The sequence below is a fragment of the Gallus gallus genome, chromosome 5 (assembly GCF_016699485.2).
Source record: "Gallus gallus isolate bGalGal1 chromosome 5, bGalGal1.mat.broiler.GRCg7b, whole genome shotgun sequence".
NCBI lineage: Eukaryota > Metazoa > Chordata > Aves > Galliformes > Phasianidae > Gallus > Gallus gallus.
In genome coordinates, this window is record NC_052536.1 from 36,144,055 (window position 1) to 36,161,861 (window position 17,807).

Consider the following 17,807-nt stretch of genomic DNA (forward strand, 5'->3'; position numbering starts at 1 on the left):
GGAGTCCGTGGCTCCCGCAGAGCAGAGCTCTGTCCCGGGTCCAGCCCCGAGCCGGGTCGGCCGCTGGCTCCGGGAGGAGAGGAGGAGAGGGGCAGGAGCCGAGCGACGCGCGCCGCACTCCTCAAATGCAACTTTGTAATAGAAAGGCTCGAACCCCCTCCGTGCTCTCAGACCACGGAGTCCAGCTTAGAAAGGGCGAGGTCAGAGATGGGGTAAACTCTTCCTTCTGCGCTGGTTATTAGCAGAAGAATAACGTGCGCGCCCAGATTCAAATTCCCCTCCCAAAGCCCCGAGCCTGCAAAGGGGAGAGATGCCCCGCGGCGCTGGGAGAGCTGGCTGCGGTACTTCCTTCTTGGCTGACCCTCAGAAGGACTCCAGCTCCGGTGCCGTGTGCGTGTCGGCGCACCCCTTCAGAGGAAGAGCGTGCCCGGCACACCGCGCCCGGAGCCCGGGGAGGGAGCGGAGGGGTCATTCCCGCAGCGGCCGCGCGGGGCGGCCCCGTGTGGCTGTGACAGCGGGCACATCCCTGCGCCTGAAGCACGGTCCTGCCTGCCGAGCGCTCGTGTTGGTGGGGCACAGCGGGACAACTCCCTTTCGGGGAATAGCCACCCTTCCCCGGTCACTTTGTGAGGCCGAGGAGTGCCTCGGTGGACCGGTCACAATCTCTTCCCCCGGGGTAGGGATCTAAGCAAGCAAACCAAGCAAAGCCCCAAAGGGAAATTCTCACCCCTCCGCAGCGCACGCCCAGTTGCTCCTCCAGCTGCTCAGGGCGTGGAGCATTTCGCACGCAGGGCCCACTCGCGAGGCTTTGCCCTCCTGAACCACTTCCCGGCTGGCGCCCGAACTCTTCTGACCCGATGCTCCGACCCCCGGCTTTTCCTCTGCCGGGCCGTTCCCGGCCGAGAGGGCCAGGGAGGGGCCAGCAGTGAGGTGCCAGGGCCGGGCTCCGAGGCCGCCGGGGCGGGCGGGGGCCCCGTGCCCGGACCCAGTGGCACGCCTAGGCCCGGCGCCTCTTCGCTGCCCCGGGCGGTGGCTGCGGGCACGGAGGGCCGCCGACAGCCTCGTGTCGGGATGTGGGTTGGCACCTGCCCCGGCACCGTTATAATCAACAATCTGCGCGGTGGCCTCATTGCCACTCTGCGTGCGATTCCTGCCACGTCTATAGACTGCCACAGTGCTGTCAGTACAGGCGTGCAGGACTCGTTACGGCCCCAAAGCATCTTTGGTGCCGTGTCAGAACGCAGTTGCACCGGAGGTGGTTGAGACATTTTGCAAAAAGTTATATGCTACGTAGTTAAAAATATAAGCACGGTTCATACAGATGTAAATACATACGACAGTACTTAGTATCAGCACATACATACAAACAGAATCCTGCCAGGATCTATCTATTTATCGGTTTTGAGATACAGCTATCAGCGTATTACTCCAGATAACGCAGGAGTTACGTGTTTGTGTCCATATACCCAGATACGCACACACGCACGGCGGGGTGCATACCTTCGGGAGCGGCTGTGCACGAGCACATATTTGCGCTCACATTTCTGGTCCTCAGCTCTGTCGCCTGCACATATTGCCAAGAGGAAACCGAACCGCGGGTGGGCCACCTGCCAGCCCGGCCCGCACCCTCCCCTCTCTTCTGGAGACGTCGGCGGCTCCCGGCCAGGCGCCGGTGGGTGCCGTGCGGCCGCCATGCCCGGCTCGAGGGGAACAGATCTCCGCGGGAGGAATCGAATCCCCACGCGTGAAGAGCGTCCCGGCTACCGGGGGAGCGGAGAGGCGGCGCGGCCCCCCTCCGCCCTCGAGTTTAATTCGGACACTGCCCTTGGACCCGTGCTGCCACTCCGAGGGGCGGCTCCGCGCTCACCCGCACTCCCGAGGCTGCTTCTGGACCTGGGCCGCCGCCCCGCGCCCGCCGGGAGTACGTGCGCTGGCGGGAAGGCGACCTTTCCCCCTCGACCTTTCCCTGGGGGTAACCAAAGCTCCCTTTTATTTCCAGTGTCACTTCGGAGTCTGCCTTTTGTTCCCCGCTACCTCTCGCTTCCAGGGATACGGGCGGCTCCCCGCTGGCTCGGGGAGGGGCGAGCAGTTGCAAAGATATCTCATTTAAAAACGACAATGGAGTCCTTTCGACCAGCCCGGGTGGTGCCCGAGCTTTATTTTCGGGCTGGGGGAAGGGAATTGTTTGCTTTGCTTTTGTTTTCGCAGCAAAACTCGAGGGCAAGTTACAGGAGGGTTGCGAGCGGCCCCTGCCCGTCCCCATGGCCTCGAGGTACCGGGCAGGGCCACCCTGCGCATCTCCGCAGGCACAGCGCCTTCGGGCGCATCCACCAGAAGCTCCCTGGCTCTCAGTGGCTCCGAGAAGCCGAGGCATTGCCCCCCAAATCCTACCCTGCTCTCCAGTCTGTGCCTTGCTCTGAGGTCTCCTGGACGCTTTAATTCGGAAGGAAGGTGCCAGCTGGCTCGCTATGCCCTTGCCTCGGCTTTTTAAAATATTTATTTATTCATTTATTTATTTTACTGCATCCCCGTTGCTGGGGCTCCACCGCCGCTGGGAGGTTCCCAGCCGTACCAGGGAGCGCAGGGCCGGCCCGGAGCCCGCGGGCCTCCGGGCGGAGTCGACCCGCAGCAGTCCCCGATGGCCACCGCGGGAAGCGCAGTCCTGGCTGGGGCCGGAGTTCCTCCGCTCACCTGCCCTGTCGACTTCTGTTGCTGAAATATCCCATAGAGACAACGGGCCGAGACAATCGAAAGAAAGAAACGGGATGGGGGTGGGGGGGTTGCTCAGTCGTCCTCGCAGGAGACTGTTGTCATTACGTGAATATTGGGCCTTATTTGTTATGTGTTGCTCCAGATCTAGAGGAAAGGACTTGCTTCTTCCATGCTGCTGCAGCTCCTCTCCAACACCCACCCACAGAGGTAACATGGCGTCTGAGCAGGGCTCTTCTCCCTCTCCCAGAAAGTATCTATCTGCAATCAGTCTGGGACAAGAGGAGCTGTTGGATTCTTTGCGCCTGCTCCAGGTGTTCCCTTTGAGTAGCACAAACAGTTCCAAGTTGTGCTCCTACCAATTCACAGAATCATGGAGTATCCCAGATTGGAAGAGACCCATAAGGATCTCCAAGTCCAGATCCTGGTTCTGCATATACAGAAGATACTCACTCAGAAACTGACTGTTGTGAATTCCTCTTCCCCATCTGCTTCACACACTTGAGCCTGTGGTCTATGAGCTGTGCTCCTCTCCCTCCCTATGGAGACAGCCTGGTTGCTCTATGCTGGTACAGCCTCGATGCTTCATGTAGCTACAGCCTGATTGCCCATGTTGGTACAGCCTGTTTGCCCCATGTTCTTTGAGTGCAGAAAGTGAATCTGCCATGCCATTGCAGCTGAGGGGCTCAAAGGTAGAGCTGTGATGGGTCAGTGAGCTGAGCTCTGCTAAGGTTGGACTGACCAAACTGCTTGCTGTAAAAGGCAGCTGGTTTTACTTCTCACATCAGCCTTAAAATCAATGTTACACTTGAGTTTTAAATAAACTACAACTCAGACTGCCTTGATTTTCTTATTTTCTTTCTGGAATAGCAGTTACAGGAGGCTTGCTAGGGAAAGATGGTCATTTCAGAAGCCCAAGGGCAATTCTAGGAATGTTTCAGGAGTTTCCTTTTCACTTCATGGGAACCAGAGTATCCTGGGAAGATCACGCCTGCAGTATGCCTACTACAACTGTTAGGTCTAGTTAAGAACTGGTCTAAAGAGCTGCAGCACAAAGGAAGCCATCTGTAGTGAGACCCAGCAATGAACTTTATCGGTCCTGCTACCAAATTCAGTAATGAAGCTACACATGCTGAAGCATTGCTTCCAGGCCTGAGTTTTACTAACCAGCTACTGACACATATATGGCCCAGAGCACTGATGTAACAGGTGCATTCATCTTGCCAGGAAAGAGTTCAGTTCAGCTGCTAGCTTGAGCTAGCTCTGTTCCTGGATACCACCTTTGAAACTGTTTCCTGCTGTAAGCAGGGTCTCAGGCCTTCCTTATACAGTGAGACATATGCATGGCAGGGAAGCTCTGTTCATCCCATGAGACCCATTCCACAGGACTTAACAACAGCTCTCTTCACTTCTGAGACACTGGAGTCAGACAGAACATCCTGGTGGCCAAATCAGCTTAGGTCAGACCCCTTCAGCAGTTCTGGACTACCCTACAGTACTGCACCTTTCAAAGAAGGCTGTATTTGATTCATTCCCTTCAGCACCACCTCCCTGTTGCCCCTGGTAACAATCTCATTTCCCATATTGATAGTCCACAGAGTTGGACTCTGTGTCCCATAGTACTGTGAGGTTGGCAGCAGGGTTCCACTCACAACTGAGTTCTGATGAAGATGTTTCAAATAACAACCTTGCAGGAGCTTTCTTTCTGGAGTCAGTAAACAGGAAGAAAGGAATGGAATTAAGCTCGAGGTTCAGCTGGGTTGAAGGGCCATGTGTTAGAGACCAAAGCAAAGTCTATTTGTATTGTGGCCTAAAAAATGCACCCCAGAACATTCTGAAAGTCCAGAAATATTTTACCTTTGAATTAGAATAGTACTTTCTATTCATACAAAAATCCCAAAACATGTGTTAAAAGAAGTCTTTGCTAGCAGCTTTGTTTTCTGTTTCCCCAGACGCTGGTCATTATTAGCATTCTAGAGCAGAAGAGTCTCTGTGTAGTAGGACTATCTTCTAAATTACTTTGGATTATAGACATAATGAAGTTAAAAATTTCACTAATCTTTGCCCCGTTGTAAATGAAAGCACACATTATACGTATTCAAAAATAGCTAACCATAGAGTTAGATTCAAGTTACATTTTCAGTGTAGAAATGTTTATGCTGAAAAAGCCTAGATACTTTCTTGGAAGTAGTTTAATGATGTAAAATAGTCCATTAATGGATTTTGACTACTGTGCAGTTTTTAAAATAATGTCCCATATAATTAGTTGTTTCATCATTCCTTTATGAGCTTTGCTTATTTCAAATTCCAGGGAAAGAAGGCTGCTAAGCTGATATAATGAGATAATATCCTTCAGTGGCATAAGTAAGGATATGAGATGGACTGCTACCCACATGGGTAATTACATATGTTCCGTTTCCACAACTGGAAACGGAATGAATACTCTACAGCATTTTGCTGTCTTTGAATAACATTAACAGGAAAAAAAGAGACAAAACCCAAAACAAAACAAAAAAACAAGTGAGTAACTTGTTTACGTATTAGTATTGGAGGAAGCAACCTGAGCTGGTTGTCCTGGAGTTTGAGGAGTCAAACTCATTCAGTGGGCACTTAACACTGGCACAGGGAGAAGAACCATTTTGCTATCAACAGATATATATTTTCTGTGCTGGCTCTGGTACTCCAAGGGATGCCTGCTACAGCTTCCCAGGGATGGGTCACCAGAAGTCAGGGAGAGGATCGCACTTGTGTCCCGTTGTGAGAGATAACTCTACAGGTGAATAAATGTGACACTCCCATTCTATCTTCTCTGTAGGATCTCAGCACACCCTCAGATTTTCAATGGGTTTAGGCTGAGAGGAGGAGGAAGGATTTCATGCCCTTTTTGAGGTGTTGTAGGAGGCAAAGTTCTAGTCACTGTCACGTGGTCAACAGATGGATGGAGGATCCAACATACTGGTGTTTTCTGTACCAGGTGGAGAGTGGGTAAAAAAACAACCACAAGTATTTGGGTGACTGCATCCACATAGCTGCTGCTTTGGGGCTACAAACAGGGCTGTAGGATGTGCTCAGGAGTGTGTGCACACAGTCATTGCCTGCAGGCAGGAGTATGTCCTACCACTTTTCCACGTGTGGCCCAGGGTTTGCCCGGGATGAGAAATAAGTTTCGTGTTTAAATTCATTGGGAAGAGCCTCTGCTACTAACAGCCCCTAAAGCTTGTATTGTAAAATGTATCACAGAGTACTTGCTTTTCATTATTGCATTTTGGCTCTTTTTCAAGTAAAAAATCTTTTTCCTGTGCGCAGGCTGAAAACCTCAAATGGAAATACATATTGCATGAAGCAGGGGTTTCCAAATAGATCTTGCTTTGGATATTGCTTGCTGCAGCAACCGACCATAGCTGCTGGTGGGTAGCAGCTGGAGTCAATGGTGTTAGCTATGCCAAGGCTGAGGCTGAGTGGCTGCCATGACTGACTTTGCACCAGCCTTTCCTCACTCCTCCCACCATTAGGATGCGGACCATAGTCTTCCTCCACTTCCTCCCAGCCCCACACACTTTTTCTCCTTCTGCTATTACACTTTCAGCAGCTCACCAGTACTGGTAGCATACTTGTAAGAGATTGCTTTGGTGCTGGAGCAGTGGGATGCTGCCTGTGCTCAGGAATGAGACTCACAGCTGAGCACCTTTCTACGTAACACATAGTTGTTCAAGTACTGGCAATACTATGCAGGCTGTAGGGTCTTCACACTTAGGAAAGTTGCAAATTACCTTCACCAACCACTTCAGAAATAAGAAAAAGATGTTTTTAATGTGTTTTAAATGGGCACCTCCAAGAAACTCAGCTTCTGTAAGAACTTTTCAATGAACTGTGGATGCTCAGCTCTCCACAGCCTCTTCCTTGCAAGGCATAATGGTTTGTTGGAGGCACATCCCCTGAACTGTCGGGCTTCTATAAATTTTCCTTTTCTGAATGAGTCACTATGTATCCTGCATTTGTACAACATGGCAAGAAATGCAGGACTTTGCCTTTCTCTCAGGCTGCATGCCATTCCTTTGCAAAGCTTGAAAATATTTGTTCACTCTTGGTATTTATTCAGTTAGCTGTTCTTTATATCCAGTTTGACTATTCTGCTGCAGATTCAGATAGGAGAACAGTTCCACCTCCCTCGCATCCAGTTCCATTTCTCTTCAGTTTCATTTCCCTCAAGGTCACTGTTAGGTGATGATATGCAGTAATGTCCCCCATGAGGTGCAGTTTCCATTAGCTTTCCCTTTCAGAGGTGGTCAGAGGTCTAAATTCTTACATGATTTGTTTTCTCGCTTCTTAGAAAATAAGATTCAGTTCTGATTTCTCTTCTATACAGATGAAAAATGAGCTGCTTTCAGATATTTCTCCCTTTCCTAATGAGGCAGTGGCTCCTACCTCTTTTTTTTTTTTAAACCAGCAGAATGTTTTAGTGGATAATTTTCTTAATCATCATGCAATGCTGTTTACATAAAAACGGTTCTAATAGCAGGAAGAAATCACAATGCAGAACATATAATGCACATCCATACAGTCCTATTTGAACAGCAAAGTACACTCCCAGATACATCTACATGGAACACAGTGAGTAAGTAAAGAATACTTTCTCCTGTTAAACACAAATCATTTTCTGTAGATAAGTAAATGTATAAACGCCATACTACAAGGATGCAGTCAGCTCAGTAGATGTAATCCTTGCTGAATCAAACATGATTCAGCATACAATGTGCTCCAGTTATGCTATTTTGGCAACTGAAGGAGAGGGAATGACAAACCAAGTGTCCCATTCTTCCCCCAACAAAGTGCTATTTGAAAGTTTATCATCATTTGAGCACTGAAATGGCTTTTTTTTTCTGATTATGAAATCCTAACATGGGGGCACTTCAGCACCTTGCTGCACTTTAGCTTACATGAGTGGTTATTCCTTTAAAGTTAGCACTGCTTGGTAGCCTTGTATTGGCTCTTCACACCACTTGAGGGGCATGGTAGGACTTTACAAGAGAAGCTGGAGACAAATGGCCCTGTATTTTACTATTACAGTCTTTGAATAAACTGTTGTGGAAGTGAGTTTGGAGAGAAACTGGGGCTAGCATGTCACAGGAATCAACGATTCAGAAGTTTGGAGGAGGGGATTCAGATCTGCAGTGACTGTTGGTGGAAAATCAGAAGAATCATTACTCATACTGTCAAATCTATAAATAAATACCAGAGTTGGGCTGAATTCAAGTACCAGTAGTCTCATTCTTCTAGTTTTGTTGATCTTTCTGTGCTTTCATATTATATTTTCTATAGTTATCTACATTTGTCTGGGTAAAGAGTCAGCAGTACACATTATATTGTAATAAGAACTTGCAAGATTAAAGCTTATCATTTTCAGCAGAACATACATACTTTTTTTTTCTGAATTGTCACGTTGTACTGTTGAACAAATCTAACTGAAAGTCTAACGAGTTGACCACATTGTTCTCTATCCCTCATAGCTGGATAGCATCTCCCAGCTGCACTGTTGATTACAATCTGATGTTATCAGAAATTGAATTTTCTCTCCTGAATAGAAAAAGTATCTCCTTTTTCTCTGTTTCTAAACAGAAGTAAAGCAAATGTCAAACGTCAAGGTTTTTTTCTTTTTCTTTTTCCTTTTCTTTCTTTTTTTTTTTTTTCCCTTGCATAAAGAAATTTCACCAGAACTCCTGATGCTTTGATAAAGGCTTAGGTCCTGTTTCAGGAGAAGCATGACTTTTTAGTGAGACAGAAATTACAACCTACAGTCATCTCATACTGAAATTAAAAACCCAATTGCTCTAAATTCTTAAAATTGTTCTGAGTAAATAAAAGCCCATGGGAAAAACAACAACAACAACAACAGCAACAAAACACAACAATAATCTACGCTTCCCTTCCAAAAGAAGAAAACTGTGGAAAGAACTCACAGACTGTACATCTCAGTGTGTAATTGTTGGCAGAACTCTGTTGCACGGGCTGAGTAGTCAGCAACTGTTTCCTCCTGTATGAATAGTAGATATTGGTTTATGTAATTGATAAGAGAACAATAGAAAATCTGTCATTGTGTTTTATTCAGCATCAGGAATGTTCAGTGCTTTGCAGACACTGAAAGACATTTGACCTTTCTTTGCAAAACAATGTCAACATTAATTACCTTTTGGAGTAGGTCTTCATTCTTATCTATTAAGAGATTTCATATCCAAAACCCACTAAGGCTTAAATTCTTGCCCTAGAAGTTGCACAGGTGGAAACAGACATAGCAGAGAAGTAAATAGACTTAAATATTAGTCAACAACTAAGACACTACCATCTGCTCTTGTAGTATGATCTGCACCGCAGAACATTTTTAAGCAGTATAAAGCTTGATCAAGTCATCTGATCTCATTATACCAGAAAGCCTTCAGCTAACCATTACACTGAAATGGTTAAGATCATCTAGTTCCAACCCCCCCTGCTATAGGCAAGGACATCACTAGACCAGGTTACTCAAAACCCCATCCAGCCTGATCTTGAACACCTCCAGGGAGAGGGCATCCACAGTCTCTCTGGGCAACCTGTTCCAGTGTCTCACCACCCCCACAGTAAATAATTTATTCCTAATATCCAGTCTAAATCTACCCTCCTCCATTTTAAAGCCATTTCTCCTCATTCTGTTGCTATATGCTGTTATGAGAAGTTCCTCTCCAGCTTTCCTGTAGGCCCACTTCAGGTACTGGAAGGACAATATAAGATTTCCACAGAGCCTCCTCTTCTGTAGGCTGAATAGCTTCAGCTCTCTCAGCCTGTCCCTGTAGGTGAGGTGCTCCAGCCCTCTGACCATTTTTGTAGCCCTCATCAGAACTCACTCCAACAGCTCAGTGTTCTTCATGTGTTGGAGGAGATGAACTCTAAAAGGTGGTAGTGCTTTCTTTTCAGCCATTTTTTCCTCCATATTCATTTTTTTCCTTCAGTCTTAAAAAATATTTTTTAAAAGTTATTAAAAAAAAAATTGTGCTCCAAAATTATTAGAAATTGACAGAGAAACTGAATGCCTTTAGCATTTTGCACTTTTATTGAAAAGTAAAATCCAGCATAAGCATACAAGACCCACATACTCTCCCTTTATATGGCAAATCAGAGCATTCTTTAAAAACACTTCCAAACAGAATGTGGTGAATACTTTGCATGGGACAACCCATAGCCACACTACAAACTATCATGAAACACCTGGTAGCCTAAATTTACCAATGCACTACAAAGCTCCTTTGTTTCTTGTTTGCAAGTGAAGAACTTCAGAGATGCACAAATAAACATCTTCTCCTTTCTTTTTTCCACTGCAAATGTTTTCCACCAACATTTATAATGGGTATTATTCTTAGTATACTACAATGTCTTTCTTTGGCATTGTCATCTAAAGAAATGCTAGGGCAAATCTTTCACTTTCAAATCTGCCTGTCTTTATGTACATGCATAACTTCTACTGACCTCATAGAGTTGTGTATACACAGGGAAAAGAGGGTAGAGACCTGGAAATTGCCACCATTGAAAGTAATAACATTTTTGCTTCTTTTATTACCTTTGAATGCAACTCATTGAATCAATATAAACATTTATTTTCTCTCTGTTTGCCTCTTTCTTTCTATGCTGCTTCCTGTTGCTAAGCTGTCTCCATTCCTTGTTATCCATGTGCTTGGTGTTCCCTCTCTTGGTGTAGTGCCATATTGCTGAGATCAAGTCATAACTCAAGAGAATGCAATTTTGTGACCGTTAAGGTCTTGCATTTGCAAAGTATGTTTCCATTCTAAATTCAGCTGCATGCTATTGATCAAAAACTGCATGGTAGCACTGCGATGAGAAACTTCTACAAATGATGAGTCAAAGAACAAGCACAAGTATTTATGGGTAACAGCCTTTTCAGAAGGACATATTTTTTAAGCTGTTCAGTGGCTCCATGAATGGCTCAAAGGGTTTCCAAATGACGTTGAAAGTATGCATGTTTCACTCTCATCATTTCTTCAGCAAAAGACATGCTGTGGTACAAGGATTCCATGTACCAAAACAGGCTGAAGCTGGGTCTTTCTGGTACCCACTACTCCCTGTGTGTATAGCTACATCCAATGTATAGCTTTTGGACTGCCTCTGGGTGGGGTAGCTGCTACTTATGTCCATTCACTCTTACTGCAACTCAGCTGTGCTCACACAGCATGGAAAGCTAAGTCATAAGCAGCTTGCTCCCATCTCATACAGCCTGAGAAGCAAATGGGAAGATGTGGAGATAGTATAGCTGACTCTCAGCTGGCAGCCCAATGACATACACACCAGGGCAAACTGAAATTGCTGCAGGAACATAAGGCAGCGTGGTCCTTTTGCTTGTTGCTGGTAGAGCCAAGATATTGAGTCACAATCTGCTGTGGGACTTGACAGTGCAACTGAGGCTTTCTCTGAGTGTTTGAATCCAACATCAGGAAAAAAGATCACCTCCAGTATTCACCTACATAATAAAAAAGCCTCTCAAAGTGACAGTGTGAGAGAGGAAAGTGTAATCTTTATTCTTTTAAACAGTCTACATTCACATCTTTCTTCTATAGCCAGTTCCTTTCTGCTAATTATTTATTTAAATTAATTCTTGCTACATCTCTTTTCTTTTCCACATCACATTCTTCATTTTTCTCTTCAGAAACAAACAAACAAACAAAACCCCACCAAAACAGCAGGTTTCCTTACTCTCCATCCACACACATAACAGAGCCATAAGGCTAGATACTGAAGGGTATGTGACTGGAATGTAATTGTATCAACTTCAGTAGTTACTCCAGGAGTACTTGAGAGAAGAGTCAGGGACAAGTTCTTTTTTAACTAAGCAAAGTCTACTGTCACAATTGTTTAAAGCTTCGTAGTACAATATAGGACGTGTCAGATAACATACATTTTTAAAAACTGCCCTTGTATTTGTAACCTCCTGCCAACTGGGAACTTTGTGGGTTTTTTTTTGTTTTGTTTTTTGTTTTTGTTTTTGTTTTTTTTTAATTTCTTCTCATGACCCAGTTTTGCAATTTTTCTTCACTGCTAGACCAAACTAAAATTCTTTCACATCACTGCATCTGGTAGCTCTGATGGTCCCATGGCTGCTTAATTTATTTGTGTACTTACAGATGAATCATGAGAAAAAGAAAACAAACTTGAACTCTACCACTTCTACTTGCTCAAATACATAATTTTAATGAGCAGGAAATTTGCTGGAAAAAGCAGTACCAGTTTTAATGACACAGTCCATTTGCAAATAGCACAAAATAACAGGATTAGATGGGCAACTAGTCTGAAAGTTTTTTCCTTCCTAATTGGAGTAGAGGACCAAGATTCCTGAATAGATCTGAATGAGCTTAACTCATCCCAAAGGCTAGTGCCTTCATCTACTTGTTCCAGCTGAACAGCATCTCGCTTCTAATTTGGCCTCTGCAGAAATTTGTGTACTTGCTAGAACAGGGGCAACTAGAGCCCAGCAACTCACCACTGGGCACACTGACAATTACAGATTATGCATTTTATACCCAAAAGTGGAGGATTGATTTTTCCTTTTCTAATGCTTTGTCTATTCTTGGATGGTGGTGTTTTTTGCTTTCCTTGAGGGTCTATCTCCTCCTGCCCCAAATTTTTCCAATGTTAAACCATTTATTTTCTTGCTAATTCTAGCTACGGCTTTTATTCACTCATTTAGTCATTCCATCACTTTTAGCCATGATTTGTCTGTCACATTTTTATGCTATAGATATCCTGTTTTATCCTGCTGGGAGGCGTTGACTCACCCTAGAAATACTTGCTTCCCCATATTGCCTACAAAAAGCACTTTATATAGCTGTCTGTAAGTTGAAATCTGCATACTGACATCTCCAATTAGCTGAGTTGAATCTAGCTCTTCCTTTGGTCATTAACACCACCTCTGAAGAGTGGCTGCTGATGGGGCTCTGCAGTGTTTTGGAGCCCTCTTTCTCAGAGCTGAACCACAGAGTTAGCCCAGAGACTGAAGAACTAGCCCCTCAGTTTCTGATCGTCTCTCTTTGCACAAGATGGAGCATCATTACCTTTTCTCAAATGTTGTTATTCATTTGCGTTAATTTTTTTTTTAATTGTAGAAATGCAGGCTTTGGATTTACATTAATTGGCATGGTATATTGCTGTAAAAGTTCACATCTGTCCACCCTGCTCTTCTCTTACCCTTATTCTTTGAAATAAAAATGCAGAACTAATAAATGAGATTCTATTCCTTAATTTGCAGTTCTCAAATGGCACTTCTTTTTCCTAGCCTGAATGGCTCTCCTGCTGTTCACCACATCAGTAAGACAGTTAGATTATTTCATTAGTCATAGAGCATAAGAAGTATTTGCTGGACAGCACGTTTCAGGGAGTACTTCCTCTCTACTGTTAATATATGCATAATGACGTGGACGACATGATTCATCACTCCAATTAAACAGCCTTGTTCTAGGCTTTCCTTCATTCCTCCAGATTCTAAACTTTCTGCTTTTTCCTAGATCAATTTTGTGCTTTTATTTCTAACATCTCCCCAGGCTCCTTCAGTCCTTCTTTATTATACATCTATATAACATGATGTCTCCGGTGAAGGATAGAAACACGTCCCAAGGAAGAATCATCTGCAAATGCCATCAGTATATTTCTAACTTTTTTCTTTTTTTTTTTTTTTTCCCTTAATCACACTAAAGATATTAAATAAAATCAAAGCTAGTTTCAGTCTCTGTAAGAACCCTCTAGGCACCTTCTCCAGCTTGCCACATTAGTGCTTATTGTTTCAGTCCAACAGCTCATTTATAACTCATGCTTTAGTGCTCTTGAAGGAAATTAGTGCAACAAAACACAATTCTAGAGCTTTAGGCAAGCAAAGGTGATGTTTATTTTAAACAAAACTGACTACAGTCCCTCATGTTACTTTTCCCACAGATTTCACATACTTGTTTTCTCACACTCACAAGACCATAAGCACAACAATGCATTTGTCCAAGCTGTTTTTTGAGTCCTCACAGCATTTCTTGGTTTCCTGTTTGCTCGTGGTATGAGCAGAATTTTGGATTGGACTTTTATACCTTTTGGGAATTAAATTTATCGTGAAGCAATACCCCAACTCCAATTGTTTATGTCATCTTTCATATATCGTACATGACGTAGATGTATGTTTCTTTTGGGTGTCTTTATGACTATAGCCCATCTTCATATTGGGGTAGTGGTGAAAGGAAGGATACATGCCATGCACTGTAACTTTTCTACCCCACTCCCCTGCCTTACTGGAGCTCAGTCCTTCAAGTCTTTGTCTAAAAATAACATTCTTCAAGCTTTGCCAGTTTAGCCGCAGCTGATCATGCCCTTAATTATTAATGCAGGTACCTTGGGGTTTGTTAGCCTTCTTGACCTTTAAGTATGTTATATATATATGATCACTTACAGAGAATAATCAAATTTGATTCAGTAGTTATTCAAGGGATTCGGGGGATTTCCATTTATTTTTCACATTTTGGGATTATTTATAGGTTTTGGCTTATGTGCAATTTACTTATTTTTATGGATCCAATCAACGAATTCTAAATATGATTTGTTTACTCCTGATAGCCTAAAAATCTCAACCTGGATAACAGCCACCTCAGAATCTAAATTAACATGGCACATTATCAGAGCACTCACAATGGAAAAGATCCCATCCTATGCAGTTCGATTTTGGTAGAGTGACTGAAGAATACTCTAAGCATGGGACAAATAAGTTCCATATCTCAATGGTTTTAGAGTTGCAGTCTGTTGAGCTGAATCAATTACAAATGAAGGGTCATTCAAAGGCAGCAAAACATTTAAACTGTAATTCCTCATTTTGCAACAACGAGTCAAACAGCACTGCACAAGCTCATCTTTTGCATGTTTTTGTTCAAAGTCTATGTTTTTTAGCACTGGTGGTGTTGCCAATGAACATGTTACATATTTATTCTATTTCAAGGTCAAGATTTCCTGAGAGGATAGAGATATACAAATAACTTACATTTGATATGGCTGAGTATTCAAGCAGCAGTGCTATTGTAAGTGATAACAAAAGACAAAATGCAAGTCTGATACTTAAGGCCAGAACATGTCGTTTTTTTGAATCTTTTGTAATAAAATGAAGGAATAGAAATTTTATCTCCCATAATAAAAATATATCTATTTCTTTGTATGTTTAGTTTGTGATGTCAGCTTTATGAAACAATGTGAGCAGCCTTTGCAGTAAAAGGTAATTCACTAATGCTCCTAAAGAATTACATATTGTTTTTTCATATACATCCAGAGGTGACTACTTTCTTGTCAGAGACATATCTGAAACACTGTATTTTGGATTTAATTACAAGATCCTTACATTCCAGCAAAGAAGTTCTGACCTCTCTTAGGTGCTGGTTCAGGAATCATTTTGTAAAACAGCTGTTTGGGAATCACCACTACTATTTCATTCTTTCTGTGTGCATGCATTTCCATAGGGTACAGAAGGAGCCAGTTTCTCTCCTTTTCCTTCACCAGAAAGTACAGAGTCTGAGCATGAGTGGGATGGTGCAGGAGTGAAAAAGCAAGAAAAGCCCTTCTAAAGCATACTCATGGGTCAGCCTGGATAGTGGAGGGAGAGCGCAGGATAAAGGGATGGAAGAAAAGAATCCAGTAAGGAAGGAAAGAAGAAAGGAAATCAGAGAGAAAGGAATGGTCTGAATGTGTTCTGGTACCAACTGCAGAAGACTCCCTCTTCTCCAGCACCCAGGAGTACAACACTGACTGCTGCTGCCCCAGAAGGTTTACTGCTTCCCATCCCAAGAGAAGACCACCCACCCAGGGGCAGGTCCGAGCAACACAGAGGTTGCTTCTACTTCTATGCTACTGATGTGATTATCCTGTTAGATTTCAAGAAAATCTTGACTGATGAGCAGGAACTTGTCACTGGAAGAAAGAGCCGCTGGTCTCATAAGAAGTGCACTAAGGTTGCAGACCTTGTTCTCACAACCAGCAAAAACCAGTACTGATTTGAATATATTGAGAGCTAAATGTCAAATGCTGTTCATATGCTTGGTGCCTCTAGGATAATTTTTGTTCAAGTACAAACATCTAGAGATTGAGCTTACCCATTCAAACATCCTAACAGAATTCTTTTGATTTTCCTCCCTTCTCCTCTCCTTTCCTCTCCCTCTCCTCTCCTCAGTTTCCCCATACAAAGGAGGTTGGCCTGTTAACAAAAATGGAGATTATTTTGTTGGTCCATGACAAAAGTGTTAAACAGACTTCTCTTATTTGGGAAGATTTTTCACAATGTTAAGCCTTCAAGCAGCATAGAAAAGAAGAAAATCAGGGAAAAAATAAATAAAGAACAAGAGAATCAAATCAGTGTCCAGCCAAAATCTACTTGTAGTATGGAAAGAAATAATTTAAAAGCAATGAACTTAATCAAACTATCCCCTTGTTCAGATCGCATAATAGAGCCTGAAAAATCCTAGGGAAATTCAGTCCAATCTACTGAGCATTGAAAGCGGTACCACATCTTAAAGAAATTCCAGTGAAACACTTACATAAACCTTACCACGGACTACCCATAGTGAGTTTGTGGGTCTCAAGGAAGAAGCAGATGATTCTGCTCCGGCTCTGCCCCATAGGAAGGAATGGAAATTTGATCCTAAATCTAAGCAGTGCTTTCAATATTTTCAGACCATGAGGATCTGACCAGTGGAATCACTTTGATGACTCAGAAAGAAATGAGGTAGGCAGAGATATGGACTAAAGTCAGGCACACTTAATGCAAGCATCTCAGCATAATGCTTAATTTAGCATCACATAGTCAGTGCTGAGTCAGGGAGGAGTGTTGTGTTTGGTCCATTAGCCTTCTCATGTCATACCCATTGTTCTTGGCTGGTGGATTTCTTTTCCTATTCCTATAAGCACAAAGTACAGCTATGTGAGAAACCACCTTCTGAGTCCTCCAGACCGGTAAACGAAGCCCGTGTTACGTTCCCCTCCCATCAAGGATGAATAAATCATGGCTCCAATAGACCTTTTCTTGTGCTTCAGGAGGCTGCCAAGTCTTAACATTTGTTCTCGCAGAAATTGAAGAAGACTTTCTGCCTTCACTACATTTCAATACATGATGTGTGCCCTCAGATTTTATTAATCCTTCTGCAGATCCTTTGCTTTTGCCATTAGAGTGCAGCACTGTCACCAGTTTCTTTCAGGGATGTGAAGCTTGCATAGGACCAAGTAAGGAAATTTTAAAGGAGTAGAAGAGAAACAGAATGTCACTTGGGGAAATTTATTGTGGAGCTCTGGTCTCTGACTCATGCATGAATAAATCCCAAATGCTAATTCTAATAACTCTTACCCAGGAAACAGAGTGGGTTCAAGGTTAAAATCCCTGAAAAAATGTAGGATAACCTTGCTGCAAGTCTTGCTAACTTGTATATACAATGAAAGAAAACATTAGTGCCAGATCTCTCAGACAGAGAAGTAGTAGCTATTCAAGTACAGAAGTTTCTATTCCCTGAGAGAAAATTCAGGGTCTTTTTGAGAGATCAGTGTGAACCACCCATGAGCTGCAGTATCGTTTCTGCTTTCTCCTTGGGAGAGATTCAAGCCGAGTTGCTTAGAAAATGCTCCTCAAAACATTTCTCTCTCAAAATGTTAATTGCTCAAAAACAGAGCTTTTCACAAATACATTCTGTTTTCAGTCAACATTTAACAGGAGTGTTTGTATATTTGTCAGCCCTCTGCTCACCCAGGAGCAGATTTTGTTCCACAGCCATAGTACTTAAAACCAACTACCTTGCAGCCCTTTTCTCGCATAGAAGGAGAGTCTAGTTTGGAAGATGTATTCTTCCTTTTTTAGGTCTTTAGTCAGAGGCTGCCCCAGAGCTCCCCACCTTGTGTACAGCACCTGTAGGCTGAGCAGTGGGCACAGGTGCTGTGGATCAGGAGGCTGCCCATGCTCTGGGATAACAGGCTTCTTCTCTCAGCTAACTTTCACTTCTTTGCTTTGCTCTTAAGACAGCCATACAGAGACAACTCTCTGGGCATCACTGCTGCCACCCAACCAA

At 43.7% G+C, this 17,807-nt stretch overlaps 2 protein-coding genes across 5 annotated transcripts in view; one reads left to right on the forward strand and one right to left on the reverse strand.

Annotated features, from left to right (window-relative positions):
• NKX2-1 (NK2 homeobox 1) overlaps window positions 1–901 on the reverse strand; it is a 7,316-nt gene extending 6,415 nt beyond the window's left edge. For 2 of the 4 annotated variants that reach the window (XM_025150546.3, NM_204616.2), the window contains exon 1: window positions 728–901. Coding sequence is in view for 1 of the 4 variants with exons in the window: in NM_204616.2 (NP_989947.2) it covers window positions 728–780 (53 nt within the window). In the remaining 3 variants the exon portion in view is untranslated. The other 2 variants (XM_015287274.4, XM_046941363.1) reach the window with 1 other exon arrangement.
• LOC112532497 lies at window positions 725–3,549 on the forward strand. Its single transcript, XM_025151073.3, has 2 exons — window positions 725–1,921; window positions 2,000–3,549. Exons 1-2 carry the CDS (start codon window positions 1,693–1,695, stop codon window positions 2,437–2,439), a joined length of 669 nt encoding a protein of 222 aa, XP_025006841.2. The 5' UTR covers window positions 725–1,692; the 3' UTR covers window positions 2,440–3,549.
• Window positions 3,550–17,807: the final 14,258 nt, after the last annotated feature.

Bases quoted from the DNA above. Each gene is read 5' to 3' on its own strand.
- LOC112532497 (XM_025151073.3), top strand. From the start codon at position 1,693: ATGCCCGGCTCGAGGGGAACAGATCTCCGCGGGAGGAATCGAATCCCC. The intron at 1,922-1,999 runs GTACGTGCGCTG...TTTTATTTCCAG, and splicing joins CCGCCCCGCGCCCGCCGGGA to TGTCACTTCGGAGTCTGCCT.